Genomic DNA, 17,270 nt, shown 5'->3' with positions numbered 1-17,270 from the left:
TATTACTCATTAAGAGTATAGTAGCCCTACCCGTGCCTGCCGGTCCCGACCCCCACCCGGCGCCGCGCGACCGCACCCCGCCACTGCCCGCGGCAGCGGCGTAGCCTGCCACCGTGCCGGCGACCGCGCGCGCCCGCTCCGAGCTGAGGAGAGGGGGGAGATGGGGCGCGAGAAAGAAGGGAGAGAGACAGCTCGGGGGGAAGGAGAGGAAAGAGGGGGAGAGAAAAGGGGAGCGGGGAGAGAGTCGTGAGGAACCGGGCGGGGAGGGAGAGGAAGAGAGGGAAGAGAGAGGGAGGAGAGAAGGCAAAGAACCGGGGGGGACTGGGTAGAGGAAAGAGGGAAAGAGAGAGGGGGAGTCACTCTCTCTCTCTCTTTCTCTCGCGCGCGGCCACCCGTGCTAGCACCCGCTGGGCGTCGGTCCGCGGCGCACGTGGGGAGAGAGGGAGGAGAGGTGGGGAGCCGGGGGGGTAGATGGGGCCCTGGGAATGGGAAGAGGAAGAAACCCCCAGAGTAGAGTGAGAGAGAGGGGGGCCTGTGCCATGTGCGGGCCCCCGCGCGTGTGGAGAGAGAGAGAGAGAGAGAGAGAGAGAGAGAGAGCCCCGCCAAATGCGGAGAGGCTTCGGAGAACTCTAGATTCAATATAGGTGTATGTATAGATATGCCCACATCCTCTAAAAAAAAAAAAAAAATAAGACTTATTCCAAAATATCACGGACTTTGAGGGATCTCCATGCATTTTTCTGTTTCCTCTTTTCCCGCGACCGCGGCTGCTCGCCGACCGGTATCAGACGCGGAAAGATATTCGTAGGCGCGATGGTTTCCCGCCCTCTGTAGTGTACCCCATCTTTCGCTGGTCAATCGCCCTCTCCCGCCGTCGCCGAAGCAGCAGGGCGTCTCTCCTTGTGTGATAGCCTGATAGGGGTAATAGCTGCCCCGTCGATATTGCGATTCGCTCGCAGTACGATTCTAGGGTTAGGTTTAGGGTTCCTGTTCGGCGTCCATTCTCCGGCGATGGGGAACAAGGCCAACGAGGAGCAGATCGCTGTGGTCCGCTCCGTGGTCGGCGCGGACTTCTCGGAGATGGACGTAATCCGCGCCCTCCACATGGCCAACAACGACGCCGCCGCTGCCATCAACATCATCTTCGACACCCCTCACCTCCGCCTCACTACGGCCGCAGCCCTTGCAAGCCCCACGGCCGCCGCCAGGAAGAAATCCCTCAAATCCTCCTCACCTCCTGTTCGGCAAACTGCTTCCGGCACCGCCACCTCCATTGCTAAGGAGGTAGCTCGGAGCGCGGACATTGATCGGAATCTTAGTAATGTTGGCGCCAAGGGAGATCTGGAGCCCGCAAGCAGTAGGTTGCCAGATCGTAGAGATACTGATTGGTGGTTTGTCGGGAGCTCTGACATCGTGGGGCTGTCGACTTGCAAGGGTAGGCGGCTTAAGGTGGGAGACAAGGTGGCCTTTACTTTTCCTTCGGGCAACAACTCCTCCGTCTCCCCTTGCACCGCGAGATTTCCCGGCCGAGGGCGGCCCATTGCTCCTTGCTCAAAAATAGTGAGGTTTTCGACAGAGGATCACGGAGAGGTGCCATATACGCTTCCTTTTCACTTCTCAGCATGCTTTTTAATGTGGAAAGCGACAAATGTAGCCTTTTCTTTCTTTTTTCCTTTTGCATCCCATCTCACTTGTTTGCATTGCCGGTGTTGCTTTCAGGTTGGCCGCATACCAAATGAGTGGGCTCGGTGCCTGCTTCCTCTTGTGAGGGAGAAGAAGATCAGGATTGAGGGGTATTGTAAATCTTCCCCGGACGTTCTTGCAATCATGGATTCTATAGTGTTGTCTGTCAGGTATGATTTACAGGTAATCAATCATTCTCCATGCAAAGATTCTACTTCTGATAATCTCCTATGACATAATTAGCAATCAATGTCTCTGTCATTGAATTACTTATGCATTGGCTTTTGGGACTTTGCAGTGTGTACATCAATATTTTGATGTTACGTAAGCACGCCCAAACATCAGTGAAGCCTGCTGGGATTGCTAGCGAGGAGTCTACAATTCATCCACTACCAACACTGTTTGGGTTACTTGGGCTCACTCCTTTTAAAAAGGTGCACTTTCACATATGCCCCTGCCATACATTCCTTCAAACATATTCTTTTGTTTTATTTCAATCGTCTTTATCAATTGATGGCTTTGGTCCTTAATTGAAGAGTTTATGCTGCATTTGAGCATACTTGCACAATTGATACCATTTATTTCGTCAACCCAATACACGTGCAAAAGGCGTTTTTGAATTTTGATCTGTAGGCGTTTGAATTGGTGCAAACCATGTGGCTATATTATATCGTTGATTTTCTCTAGATACTATAAAGGCCTCACTGTCATGAAGTATCTCAGTTCAGCTGTGTGCATGCATTATTTTCTTTTCTTGCAAGTTTCTATTGTTAGTTTTCTTAATTATTAGACTCCTTTCACATGTCTTAAGGTTGAAAATCTCTTGGTGCTCCTGCCTGAAACTATTGATTGGGTAACCTCTTTTTTAAAATTAAGTAACCATCTTGTATCTGAAGGTGTCCTCCCACTCTTGGCAAATAACAAGGAATTGTTTGATCGTCAACATTGTTCCCTTCAGTCTTTAGGCATGTAATACTTTGAGCGCATATCTTTCTTTACACATATGTATAATATATGTATGTGTCTAGTTAGGTATAGAGGTGGCACACATGCCTCTGTGCTTCCACAGTTCCACTTCATTTCGATGATTGGGCATTTGAAGCGACAATCGACATTGTTAAATATAGTGTATGTGTGTAGTTAGGTATACATGTGGCACGCTTGCCTTAGTGATTTTGTTTGGTTTATGATTACGTGACGTTTGAAGTGACAATCGACATTGTTAGACATGTTCTATCTATTTGAAATATTTAGGAACCTAATTTAATAATTTTGATATCATTACTTAGTGATTGAAAGGTCAAAATGAACAATCGTAATGACTGATATGAGGAGTTTTACCAAAATAATTAACGTATCAATTTATAGATAGATAGACAAATAATTCGATTGGACGTCAACGGAGGAAACTTGGACAGCCTGCTCGTAAAAGGAACCCACCGGCATGGGTGACCCTTGGTACCTCAACCAAGAGTGGGGTGCAACAAAACCCCAAAAGTCCAAGTGTGCACTCGTCGCGCCGCCGCGCTCCGTTCCCGCATCGAGGTATCTATCACGGGATGGGTCTCTGGTCTCCATCGTCATGGTCACAACCGTCAGATCGAGCCCCCTAATTCAAATTTTCTTACATAGTTTAACATTTATTCTTTTCACAACATTATAAGATCTAACATAAACCTCCTTTAGTCAATCGTTAACACTACATTTTACTTACAGTTTACTTACTTACATTGTTGAATCCTACACAAATACAACTAACTATGGAAGGACTACGTTAGACAAACGGTTCATGACAAGGACCAACCTTGGAAACATAACATGAACAACGCTGCGGATCCTGCATGTCCCCTTTGAGACAGGCAAGCCGCCAGACAGCCGCCGCGGCGCTAGGCCGGTTTATCCGCCCCCAGCGCCCAGCACTGTCTCTCTCTGAACCTGGGTTCATTTTACTAGCGTAACATTTTCCGATGGAAGTTCGGGCACTTTTCTTCATATTTCCGAACCGGAAGGGATATTTTCCGGTAGTCTTTATCACCTTAAGTCACGAAGTTCTTTCCCTAGTTGTACTCGCATCCGTGCAATCGGTTTGGTGCATTTTTAGTAACGCAAACACTAAAGAGAGAGAAACAAAATAGGAAATAATAAGCGTAAATGCTCTATCCTGGTGAATTAGCCTTTGCAGTCTACACATATTCTCTGTCTATATTTAGTCGGGAGAATCCAACGGTATAGCTAGGTGTAGATCTAAGCTTAAATATTAAAAAAACGGTAGTAGGTGAAATACTAGTTCTTTAGAATTTGACTTACCGACTTTTACTGTTGGTATATTTATTGCTAGTACTTTAACCTCAAAGATTCGTTACTATGATATAAGCAGGTTTATCACTTTTCTTAAAAGACAGTTTTTAAATCGGCTAAATTTAATGAGATGTGATAATTTGAATNCTCTAAATCCAATAAAAATAGTATCCCACACTATTTTTATTTATTTATTATTTTTATACCAAAATCTGGTATGTTACATTCTCTACCGGGACCATTCAAATGGCTCCCCAAATCATTGTACACCATAACTTCCTAGTTTTAGAAGTCCGGTACCTTACACTCTCTCTCTCTACAACTACGATAGAATAGAGCTTTTTGAATTACCTGAAACTCTTAAAAATAATACAATGAAACACTTCTAAATTCCTTGGTAATAATCTCATAGAATGGATGTTTATAATCCAAAAACTTCGTTATTCGTGATAACAAAATCTGGAAAGAACTAGGCCTGACGACTAGTTTATGGTCAACTGTACTCACCCCTTGGTCAACTATTGGCCTCCAACGGCTATATAACAACTAGTTTTTGAGTCTTGGGGCTTCTGGGTACTTTAAGGTTGACTGGGAACATTAGATGGTCGACCGAGTTGCTCAACAGTTGACTGTGGAGGTTTGGGTCAATGGCACAGTTCGTCAAAAATTAGCATAATTTGAATATTTTAGCCCGATTTGACCAATTTTAGCTTGTTATGACTTTTAGCCTTTGTTGACCATTTGAAATGTTGACTTTCTAACCAGGAATGAAATGCCAATATAAATTAATTGTTCTATCAATTTGAAAACTATTCAACACTTAGAAACTAAGTCTTAGAGCTGTGACGCCTTACTTTTTAGGGGGTCACCCATCCTAGGACTACTTTAGCCCTAGCACGCTTAACATTCTTAATCTCTTGGGCCTAACCACTACCCAAAATTAGCCGAGTTAAGAGTTTTCAGCCCTATTATATCTTATATATAGGACTATCTGGGGTCTCACAAGAGCTGAGTTTAATGTTATGCTTTTCATCAAAATAATTGATCGAAACCGCGGATTCAATATTCTCCCTTTTTTGATGATGAAAAAACATTGATAATCGACAATTTTTTTTTTTTTATTAAAGATGTAGCTAATAAAATATGAGTTTAGAGAGGATTAACAATTTATATATCCTCCTTTTTTGTCATCAACAAAATGATACAAAAAATTGATGTCTTGTGAATATTTCGGAAAAAAATATAATTTGATATCCAAGAATGAACAATTTAGAAGTAAATCTCCCTTTCATAAAGCAAAGTTAGCTCATTTTTCAAAATGATTTTCTTCTCCTTTCAAAAATAAATTGAATAACTTTCACAAGAGAGATGAATAACAGAATAAGAATTTTACCTAAATTCACTCCTTTCTGCTTGAAACCTTGGGACTTGTTGGATTGATTTTCAAATACATATGAAATTATAAAAATAAATTTGGTACCCATTTCTTGATGTGTCCATGATTGTTAGATACCTTAAAAATAAAAGTAAGGAGATAAATGAAAACAATCAATACAAAGTAGTTTTCAAAATACACCATCTTTAACTTAAATCTTTTAAAAATGTTAAAAAGGGGTAATTTTCAAAAAAAACTTTTGAATTAAAAAAACAAGGCAATTAGGTAATAAAATAGGACTTAAAAACTCTAATATTTTTTTGAAGAAAATATGTTTTTTTACAAGAATTTTCTTCTTTAGAAGGGTTTGTGAATTTTCTATACAAAAGTTTAGAAAATTCTATTAAATTTATACTTTTTTCTGTTAGTGATGTAAATTTTGGCAATGATATTCAGTTCAATCAGCTGATCTTCAAATGAATTTGATTCCTTCTTATTCCAAGTGACTTTTAGAAGCTTTCTTTTTCTCTACTTCGTTCTCCTTCTGATGGTCTTGCATTTGATAATGATGAATCATGAGAAGATCAATGAGCTCATCTAATGATAGTTTGTTGATAGTTTGTCGAGGTCATGACTCATGAGTTTCGTGTATAGCCATCAATTTTGACTCCCACAACCTTGATAAGAATCTGAGAATCTTTCTCACAAAGTTGGAATAAGGGTAACCATTTTCTAAATAACTAATAATACTTGTAAGACATGATATTATATTGGAACTCAATTTACAAAGGTCCATACCAAAAAAATCAAATGCAGACACTTGCTTATTGATTTTGAGCTCTTTAACTTAAGTCATCCCCTCATGGACAATTTCAAGTTTATCGCATACGGCATATATCTTTAGCTGTAGTGCAAATTCAAATTCTTTTAAAGAACAATAGAAAATTTTCATAACACGTGAAATGAAACTAGAAAGCTTTTGTCTTTATCTTTCCAATCACTTTTTGTGGTGGTCGGTTTCATATATCGACTTCAACAATGGAATACAAATCAAAATCTAGAGATTGGGGAAAAAAAACTAGCATATGAATTTTCTGATAGGTGTTGTCGCTACTATCGAAGAATGGAGGATGTGTCATCAATTGGCCCTCATGCAATGTTGCCATCTCACTTAGAAAATTACTCTTAATTTTGTGAGATTGGATTCTGATACCAATTGTGGATTGATATGGCAACTTAAGAGGGTCGATTATATATATGTGTGTGTGTGTGTGTGTGTGTGTGTGTGTGTGTGTGTAATAAAAGGAAAACCAAAATCTGATTGCCCAAGTACAAATGCAAATAGTAAAGAACAAGAGAATGGGAGAGTAATCACAAGCACAATGTTTTTTATGTGGTTCGGCCAACATGCCTTTGTCCATACTGATCCTCTTAGGCACCAAATTCTAAATCTCCCATGGCTTTTCACGGGCAAGGCCAGACCTTTACACTTCCATCTTTTCACGGGCTCGAAGGTGTTACAATCGGTCTTACAAAGCAGTTTTTCACTCAAGCTTAATCTTTCTACAATTACAATAGAGCTCTTTGATTGAATCGTTCAAGAATCTCAGGAATAATGCATTGAAGCACTAGTAAATACCTTAGCAATAATCTCATAGGATGCGATATTTATAACTTCAAAGCTCATTTGTCTTTTGTAAAAAAATATGGAAAGAATCAGGCCCAATGGCTAGTTTGCTCCCTGGTCGGACTTTGGCCTTCAACAGTGATATAACGGCTAGTTTTTCAGTCCTGGGGCTTCTAGGCACTTTACCGTCGATCGGGAACCTTCTACGATCAACTATGCTGCTCCATGGTCGACCATAAGATGGCTGACTGTTCTTCATAGTTTGACCAAAATCAGTACAACTTAATTGTTTCAGCCTAATTTGACCACTTTCCGTCTAGTTTAACTTTCAGCCTTCATTGACCATTTAGAATGTTGACTTGTCGGCAACAAATGAAATTCCAACACAAATTGATCGTTCTTTCATTTCGAAAACTATTCAACACTTAAAAATAAACATCATAGATGAGTGTAATGTTTTGTTATCGTCAAAACAATTGATTGAAACCTTGGGGCTTACGCTATATATTTTAAATACTCTACCGTCGATTGCCAATTTAGATGTTTTGTCTTCGAAAACAATTGCAAGCAAAAAGGCCTTTGTGCTTCTAAAAGCACTCTAGCTCAACACTATCTGAAGATATACATGTGTAGATATGTATGTATGCTATACCCTCTGTTTATCTAAAGATTGTGTCCAACTTTATTTTTAGAACATTAAAACGATGACCTGCCTTACTTTCAAGGAACAAAAAAAAAAAATGGGTGATCCACTATTTATCTTTATCCTCAAATTTACTCAATGAAATTGTTAGATTTTGTGGTCCAATTTTATTTTTAGAACATTAAAATGGTTATCTGCTTGCAATTTAAAGAAAAAATAATGGCGATATATATATGTAGTGGGAGAGAGAGAGAGAGCTAGGTTGGAGTGCTTTTAGAAGCACGGAGACATCCGTGTCATCAAGTTGTTTTTGATGATGAAACTTTCGAATTGACGATCGACTCAAGTATATTGATCTATAGTATTTGAAGCACCTAAAAAATAAATTTTGCTATTTTTTATATCTTTTACTTAGTGATTGAAGGGGCTCAAAATAAATGATTTTAATGGTTGAGGTGAGCCATTTGCAAGTTTAACGATGTAGAAATATTTAGATCATAGAAAATATTTTGATAGAAAATTTTTTATCCGATATAAAACATGATCAATATCTTTGATCTAAAATTTTAGTGTCATATCATCATTTTTGGTGAGATTTTTATTTTTAGTTGTTGATTTTGAACTCTTTTGATCACTAGGTGAATGATATTGAAAAATTACAAATTTGTTTTCTAGAGAATTCCAATATTCTAGATCAAGTCTAACAGAGCTGATCATCAATTCGGAATTCCGATCATCGAAAATGATTTGATAGCATGGAGGCTGCTGTGCTTCTAAAAGAACACAAGTCGGACAGTCTCTTTCCCAAGTTGGAGGCCATTGTGCTTATAAAAACACGCAAGCCTGGCTCTCTCTCCCCCACCTTCTTTGTGTGTGTGTGTGTGTATATATATATGTTTGTATTTCAGCTAGAAGGCTAGAATACTATTGATCATAAATGAATAGTGTTTGCTATCAACTTTGTAGCATTTTGATCATTACTATTCTACGCCCTACTAAACCTTAGGCATCAAAGAGCTTAAAGTTTGATAGTAAATTCTATTCCCTTACGTAGTATTCTAGCTTCATTCTCTCTCTTTTTCGATATATATATATATATATATATATATATATATATATATATAATTGAGCTAGAATGCTATCTGTAGCAAACGGACTCTGTTGCCACCCATTTGTTTTCAATGATGGAACCTTCAAATCGACGATCGGCATCGTTGAACATGGTCTATACCACTTGAAGCATCTAGAAATCAAATTTCATGCTTTTTTGATATTGTTCTCTTGTCCATCAAGTTGACAAAAAATGAACAGCTGAAAATGAATATTCTTCAAAAAGTGATGATAGGAATCTTGTAATCAAGATCGAGAGTATTGATCTTGTTCTAAATAGTTTAAAGAATTTTCTAACCAAAATTCAATTGATTTGGATATTTTTGCACGTTAAACGAGAAAATGCCTCATATCGACCATCAAGATTACAAATTTTGAAACCCTTTGATCATTAAGTCAATGATGTCGAAAAAATTTGAAATTTGGTTTCAAGATACTTCAAGTGGTATAGAACATATTCAACGGTGCGAATCGTCGATTTGGAGGCTCCATCATCGAAAACAAATGGGTGGCAACGGAGCTCATTGATAGTATTCTAGCTCTACTCTCTTTCTCTCTCTCTCTCTCTCTCTATATATATATAGAGTACAACTTTTGTGCTTTCAAAATCGTAGACGCCTTTGTACTTTCAAGTTGTTTTCAATGATGGGACATCCAATTCGACAATTGGCTCTATTAGACATAATCTACACTATGGGAACTATTTAGAAATCAAATTGGACAGTTTTTGGACATCATTTGCCTAGTGTACGAATAGTTTTAAAGTGAACGACTTAAAATAAACATCTCATAAAAATAGTGATGGAAGACTGGGAAGTATTAATCTTTCTCTTGAAAATAATTTTCAATTAAAATTTCACTTAACTTGAATTGTTCTAAAATTTGAACTGTTCTAAAAAATGGCTATTTTAATGGTTCATATGATACGTTGTAAGTACAACGGTGTAGAACAATTCAAATTAGGTGAAATTTTAGTAGACAATTATTTCAAGAGCAAGATTAGTACTTCCAATTTGAAATTTAAGTCTTCAACCATTGTTTTTTATGAGATTATTATTTTTAGCCATTTATTTTGAGACTATTCCTTCACTAGGCAAATGAAGCCGAAAAATTATGAAATTTGGTTTCTTGATAGTTTCAATAGTGTAGATTATGTCTAACGAAGCTAATCGTTGAATCAGATGTTCCATCATAAAAAACAACATGAAAGCATAGATGCCTCTGTGCTTGCAAAAACATATAAGCCTAGTTCTCTCTATATATAGAACTATCTTTAGCTTATGGGTCCTTTATAGATAAACTGCTTGTCCTAAGCCATGACGTTGCTTCAACAAAAGCAGGGGACCTTGTATAGTTGCAACTCGGAGAATGCTAATTTGGTTGCACTGTAGAAATGGGTTAGGATGATGTGTTCTTTGCTAAAGTATCTTGATAGGAACTTTTACATTGTTCATATTGACTTTTTTGTCATCCATACGCATTACAATTTCTACCATTCTTCCCAGTAGAATGTAATAGCTATAGGGTGGCTTAATCGTCATTGTTATAAATGGCCAAGGATTTACGTGTGGCACATACCGTGCCACCAAGAAAGGGGCACGGTACAGGGGGGGTATCGGACCCCCCCTCCGTGCCACAGCACGTCGGGCTGTGCCGCACGAGACAGAAAGGCACGACGATGCGTGCCGCGGCATAGTGCTGTGCCAGTACTGTGCAATTTTTTTTTTTTTGCTTTTTTTTTGCCTTTTGTTTTTTTTTCTTTTTGTTTTATTTTTTGGGGTACCCGAAGCATTCTGGGTACCCTACAACCCCCAAAAAATATTGCAAATCGAAGATCTGTTTATTAGGCAAGTCAAAAAAAATTATAATTTAATTTTTTTTGTTTATCAACATAGGGCAAATTTTTAATTTATATATCCAATCTCTCCGCTCTCACCACAGACATCCATTTTTTCTTCACAAATTATTTTATCAAAATTTGTCGCACTGCGAAACTTTTGCCAAATTAGGAAAACAAAATCGAACTCAATAAACAAATTTTAAGGCACATCAAACATAAAATTTTATTTTTGAGTTAGAAGATTGAAAATACTGATAAAATTAAAAGTTAAATTAAATTAATTGATACTTAAATTTATTTAATTTATTTGTCATATAATTTATCGCTTAATTTTTTTGATAGATCTACTAATTTTTTGAAAAAATTAATTAAAAAATAATTTTTTAAAATAATTTTAAAATAATTTTTTTAGATTTTATATAAAGAAGACTCTAAATATGGGTCAAAGAAAAAGACAATAAAAGATTATCTTTGCATTTGAAATTACTAACCTCGTAAAAATTTTATTTGATTAGTATAGTTTACTTTAACAACAAGAAAGCTTACAAGTATGTTAGATTGATTGCATAGTAGTATAACATAAAGGCAATATTCATATTTATTTATTAATCTTCAAATAATAAATAAGAGTTTATTGCAAACCAAAAAAAACTGAAATAAGTCGTTGATTATGGTCCTCGTGGTCCCAAGTGTGCCAGTAGAGAGTTCATGGTAATCTATCGGCACGCAAATACATGTGGCGTCATGTAGCGGCGGATGCGTACCGATGCAGCAGACAGCGGCACGCCCCGTGCCACGCACTTTACAACCTTGTTGGCAACGGCCATACTCCCCGTGACTGGCTTCTATGTGCAATGCCACGCCTTGATCTCTGACTGATCTATAATTGGTTGGCTCTACAAAACAACGTGTGGAGAACTAAAAAAAGTGTCAAGTCGGGGTTTCGCTGCCACGGACCTGCCGATTTCCACTAGGTCGTATCAAGTATAAGTTAGATAAACAACTAAAAAGAGTAGTACAACAACTACACTATGCATTAAACTGGAATAAACACTACTGATGCCTTTGCAGATGAAGGTAGTGTAAAAACAGGATGCCTTTATGGGCTTTTTTTGCAAATAGCCCCCTGCAGCAATTTTTATTTAAAAAATACCCCTATCAAATTAAAATTGCAAAAATGGCCCAGTATCTTGCCACGCAGGGCCCCGTCAGCGCCACGCAGGCAGAGGCTGGCGGCAGGGTATTAAGTTGAACATTTGGTAAATCAGTTCACCTGTCTAAAACACGGTAATCGTTCACCTTGTTTAGTACGTATTTTTGTATTTGAAAAGCTGAATATTGAAAAAGTGATAATAAGTAGTAGCGATGTCAATAGTATGGGATATCCGAGAATATTATCCGAATCCAACCGAAAAATTTCTATATATATATACATTATATATATATATATATATTATTATAATATAATTATACGTATATATATATATATATATTTTATATATGATACGTATTTATATTTTGTTTATTTATCAAGTATATAAATATTTTAATAATTCTATTCTTTAGATAGTTATAGGGTTTAGATCTTATCAACGGGTATAGATTTGGTTTAAACCGACTGGTGAATGAGATTTAAGGGAATAAAAATTATTAACTATTTTATAGTTATATGTATTAAATAAACAAAATATGAATTAATGTGTACTAATATATAATTTTATACGGTGTTTTAAATTCGATAATATTCGCAGAATATCCATCACTCTCTTGACATCCTACTCTTATTCACTTTCAATATACAAAAATATTTACAAAAAATACGTACTAACACGTGTGAACCATTCACCCGTGTTTTTGACCGTGAATGAATTACCCGTGTTCAATGTAACACACGGGTCCAGCCCTGCCCGCATGGCGCTTGACGTGCGCTGCGTCTTGGCAGGCCCCAGCCATTTTTGCCAAATTAAATTTTGACCAGAAGGCTATTTTATAAAATAAAAATTTCAGGAGGCCTAAATGCAAAAAAATGCCTCTATTATGCTCAAGATGCTTTACCCACCCTTTTTTAATCTTTTAACCCAATCATTACAGTCACGCGAATGTCAAGCCCACTCCCTCCTCCTAAATCGTCTATTGGGAGACATGACTCCAATAGACGTCCGCAGACTGAAGGGCACAATCGTACTCAGTCACCTGTCATGTAATGCTACATACAAGGACTACAAGATAATCAACAGACAGACCCAATCATATCGGCTCCGAGTCAAGCACTCACAATACCGAGGCACAGTCTGGGAGAGACTTCCGTCCTTAGGGTGTCGTTTCGTCCTCGCTAAATCAACACCTGAAATTTTTTTTTCGATTTTTTGAAAAATGGATTCCCGTGTTTGGTGGCTCGTTAAAAAATTTTCCGCGAAATTTTTTTTAAGTATTATAAGGATAGAAGGGTTTCGTTTTCTGCGTCGAATCAAGAGCGAGAAACGAAAACGACCGTGTGCTCACGCGCGCGGGGGAAGGCGCGTGTCCACGAGGCGTTGCTCCACTGTGGACCGCATGAAGCGAAGCGTCCATGATGACTTGCGCCGCGTGCGGCGCCACGCCCGCGGGGAGAGAAGGCACGAGTCCACGATGGTCTGCTCCACCTGGTGACCGCAATGAGGAGACTCTCTCTCTGCCTCTCTTAAAATATATTATATATATATATAACTATATACTATATATTATAAATATATTATTATTTATTTATAAATATGATTTATAATTTATATTATACTCTCTATACTATATATACTATATAACTATATATAATAGTTTGCTAAAATACTATTCCGATAGAAACGAGCCGAACTCCTATTTGTTTTCGATGATAGAGCTTCCATGACGATCGGCTCGATTGAACATATCTTCCACTTGACTTGTTTAGAATCAAAATTCAAATCTTTTTCGACATCATTTGCTAATGATCAAAGGGTTTCAAATTGTAGTATTTAATGTCAGATAAGAGCGTTTTCCTCGCTTTAACGGCGTAAACATATCCAAATCAATTGAATTTTGTTAGGAATCTTTTAACTATTTAAAATAAATCTAATACTCTTGATCTTGATTACACACTCCTGTATCAATCAATTTCTTAATAATATTCATTTCAGCCATATATTTTCTGTTCAACTGAGGATAAAAGAACAATATCGAAAGTACCAATGAAATTGTTTTCTAGTAGTTTAAATGGTTTAGATCTATGTAACCGAGCCGATCAGTCAATTTAAAGCTTATCATTAACAATAAATCCGGTTAGTAAAACGCTCTATACTATCTCATAGTATTCTAGCTCAATCTAATATATAATCATACTATATATATTCATTTATACTATTTATTGATAATATATTTTAAATATATTTATTACAATTATTATAATACTTAATATATGTATATAGATATTAATTAATATATTTAATTCATATAAGACTATATAATTAATAAAAAAATACGAATATAATAATTTTTATGTATAGACATACTTTTTCCTTTTTCCTTATTTTCTATTCAACCTAAACAAAGCCGTAACGCCGAAATACTTTTGTTTTCTACAAACCAAACACTAAGAGCGTAAAATTTTATTCTCTCCGAAACTTTTTTTTCCCACGAAATCTTTTTCTTCAGTTTTTACGAGGAATCGAGAACAGACCCCTTTAATCCATTCGCGTCGTTGACTGGAAGAATCCGCTTAACCATATGTGACTAACTCCGGGCTCATGTTGTAGGTTCCAATCGGCGATCACCATAAGCCCAATAGATAATTGTGGAGTACCGATCCGTCTCTTCATCTCGAGGACTTTACTGGACTAGGGTAGCAACTACGAGGAATTACAATACGTAGCATAATCCAGAGGGATCTATTGTCAATCCACTTGCATGCTTATCTCAATCCTGATCAACCTATAGAATAACTCACTTGTACAATCATATACTGTTACTTCTTTACTTGCTACAATAGAATACCCAATCCATATTCCCATCACTAGGTTTCATTTAACACTCACAATAACCTAGTATTTCACTTTCGTTTTCTATGTCCAAACAAGCTAGTTCAAGATGCACATATGTTCATGATCAACCTGTTCTACAATGTTTTTAACTTTTTACTTTAGTTCATTGCATTTATAGGTTTCCAATGTCAAATTACAAATCTCATGCGTCCACATAGATACCGAAGTTCCCAATCCAATTGTCAACCCTTACTTTAGGAATCATTAGACAAGAAATGAAAGGCTCAAACACGAATAATAACCCCATATATGATAGAATTTCAACATATAATAACACATATGACCACAAATGGACCAACTAATAAACATAGAAGAACCCAACATTTCGCAAGAGCACACCCACCTGTGTTAGTTCGATTTGCCTGAATTATTGCGATTATTCGGAATTTGCACGGAGAAATGAAATTAAACTGCCCGGAATTTTTATTTTTCCGAAAATTTGGAAAAAAAAACGCGTTTTTTTGGGAAAAAATACTTATTCGCGAATTATTCGCGATTCGCGAATTATTTGCCCAAAAAATCGGCCCGCACCCGGGCCCGCGCTCACTCCCGTGCCCGGCCCACACCCGCACCGGGGCCCTCGCCCTGGCCCGCGCTTGCGCTCGTGCTCGCTTCTGCGCCCCTTGTGGCTCGCCCAAAACAGAGAGAGGTGAAAAAAATAACCATTTCCAAAATCCAAACCTCGCACAAAAAAAAAAAAAATCTTTTCGAAACGTTCGCTCTCCTCTCCCCCCCCAAAAAAAATCACTCGATCAAAAAAATTTAATCTCTTATTTACTTTATTATTTATTTTGAGGTATAATATAGTTTGCTATTTTTTTTACTTAATTAGCTTAATTTTGTAGTTCTTTTTTCTTATATTCTTAAGAAATATGAGTATTTATGCTAGTATTATAAATTTTCAGAGAAAAAAAACTTAATTTAATAGCCGAATTTTTGATCCCGAATTTTTAATTGATGAACGTATAATATCCGTATAAATCACGTATCCGAATAATTAACGAATCTGTTTTTTAGCCGTATTTTTCAACGAATTTAAAAATTAGAAGACGAATTTTATCCGAATTATACCCGTACCGAATTTTTGTCGAATCCGAATTAACTGACCTACCTCGTTTAGCTACCAATTGCTAGGATTTCCAAGCAATTTGATTTCTGACGCCGATTTGGCTTGATCCAAGCCTAATGAACGAAATTCGGCAAAACCTCCCAATTGGACGCTGCAACCTCGTCAAAGTTGTCCCCCACGTCGAACTACCCTTCAATTAGAGATTTATGAGATTAATTTAGTTTCAAATCTCATAGGGACAAAAGCCCTAAATCCAAGCCTAAGGTTTCATGAACCTCAAGAACACCCAAAAATTATGGTGAATCTTTTAATTAAACTAGTTTAGAATCATCTAGGGATCTCCAATACATCAATTTTAAAGGATTTAATCTAAACCCTAACTCAACCCATGAAATCTCACCTTGGCCACCTTGTTCTCCAAGCTTGATTCACCATTAGAGAGCTCTTCCAAGCTTCTCCAACTTGAAGCTTCCAAAATCTCCAATTTTTCCTTTTTGATAGAGGGGTTACAAGAGAAAAGGAGAGAGAGGTGTTAGAGAGTAAGGGAAAAGGGCTTAGAGAGAAAGTAGGGTTTTTTTTTTTTTCTTTTGTATGGGTAGAAGACAAAAGAGAAAGTAGGTGAGGTAGGCTTTATCCGTAAGCCCCAACACAATTGCAACTTAACCCCTCTCATTCAATGAAATTCAACTCAACCCACAACTTTTGCTTCTAAACTTCCTCCAATAGTCTCGTACCCCATTTTCTTTGTACTTTGCCCAATTTAGCCAAAGTTCGGGAAAGTATACTGGAATTCAGTACACTACATTTACGTGCTTAATTTGCTTTAATTTGTGTTTTGAAGTCATCCTTTTGCTTTGCAGGTTCGTGAAAAAAGATATTTGTAGAATCGAAGATGCTTGTTTAATAATAAAATAAACTCTTTAAATCTTGAAGGTTGTTTTATCACTGAGAAAATATTGTTAAATGGAACAATTTTGTATGAGAAGCTGATTTGTTTTCCCCTCGTGATGTCCTCATTGTTGATCGCATTTTTCTCTTTAATTTACCATTCAGGCTGAGCTTACTCCAGAGGACATTGAGACTAGGAAACGACCCATGATATCTAAGGTAAATGCTAAATAATTTCTCATTTTCTTCTAATGCTGGATTGTTTCTGAAGATAGTGTTTGAACAGGGTAGCTCCAGATTGCCGACAACAAAGTTACCTTCTGAGAAATGTAGAAAGCTATCTCCTACTGGAAGTAAAGTTCAAAATGATCAGGAGATTATATCAGAATTTGAATTAGATAGTATTATAGGAATCACAGATAGTCCCGAATTGGAGGTAACTCATACAAATTTTCTTTAATCCACATTTGTAAGAATTATTGCCTTCATTTTATTCAAAGTAAAACACTGTGCGACTCTCCGGTTTCGTGTTGTAGGAGATGGATCCACCTGACACTCTTCGATGTGATCTACGCCCTTATCAAAAACAGGCTCTTCATTGGATGATGCAGCTTGAGAAAGGAAGGTGTAAAGAGGATGCAAGCATGACTCTTCACCCCTGTTGGGATGCATATCGCCTTGTGGATAA

The 17,270-nt window shown here is 37.3% G+C and overlaps 1 protein-coding gene across 4 annotated transcripts in view; it reads left to right on the top strand.

Moving 5' to 3' along the window:
• LOC109725817 (putative SWI/SNF-related matrix-associated actin-dependent regulator of chromatin subfamily A member 3-like 2) overlaps positions 700 to 17,270 on the top strand; it is a 36,081-nt gene continuing 19,510 nt past the window's right edge. For 2 of the 4 annotated variants that reach the window (XM_020255186.1, XM_020255187.1), the window contains exons 1-6: positions 701 to 1,590; positions 1,720 to 1,853; positions 1,982 to 2,117; positions 16,748 to 16,801; positions 16,869 to 17,018; positions 17,119 to 17,270. In XM_020255186.1, coding sequence (XP_020110775.1) covers positions 1,012 to 1,590; positions 1,720 to 1,853; positions 1,982 to 2,117; positions 16,748 to 16,801; positions 16,869 to 17,018; positions 17,119 to 17,270 — 1,205 coding nt within the window. In that variant the 5' untranslated portion in view covers positions 701 to 1,011. Of the gene's footprint in view, positions 1,591 to 1,719; positions 1,854 to 1,981; positions 2,118 to 16,747; positions 16,802 to 16,868; positions 17,019 to 17,118 lie in introns of all 4 variants that reach the window. The other 2 variants (XM_020255188.1, XM_020255185.1) reach the window with 2 other exon arrangements.

The sequence above is a fragment of the Ananas comosus genome, linkage group 20 (genome assembly GCF_001540865.1).
Source record: "Ananas comosus cultivar F153 linkage group 20, ASM154086v1, whole genome shotgun sequence".
Lineage (NCBI taxonomy): Eukaryota > Viridiplantae > Streptophyta > Magnoliopsida > Poales > Bromeliaceae > Ananas > Ananas comosus.
The sequence above is the reverse complement of the archived record's forward strand: the minus strand, read 5'-3'. Positions and strand labels throughout refer to the sequence as shown.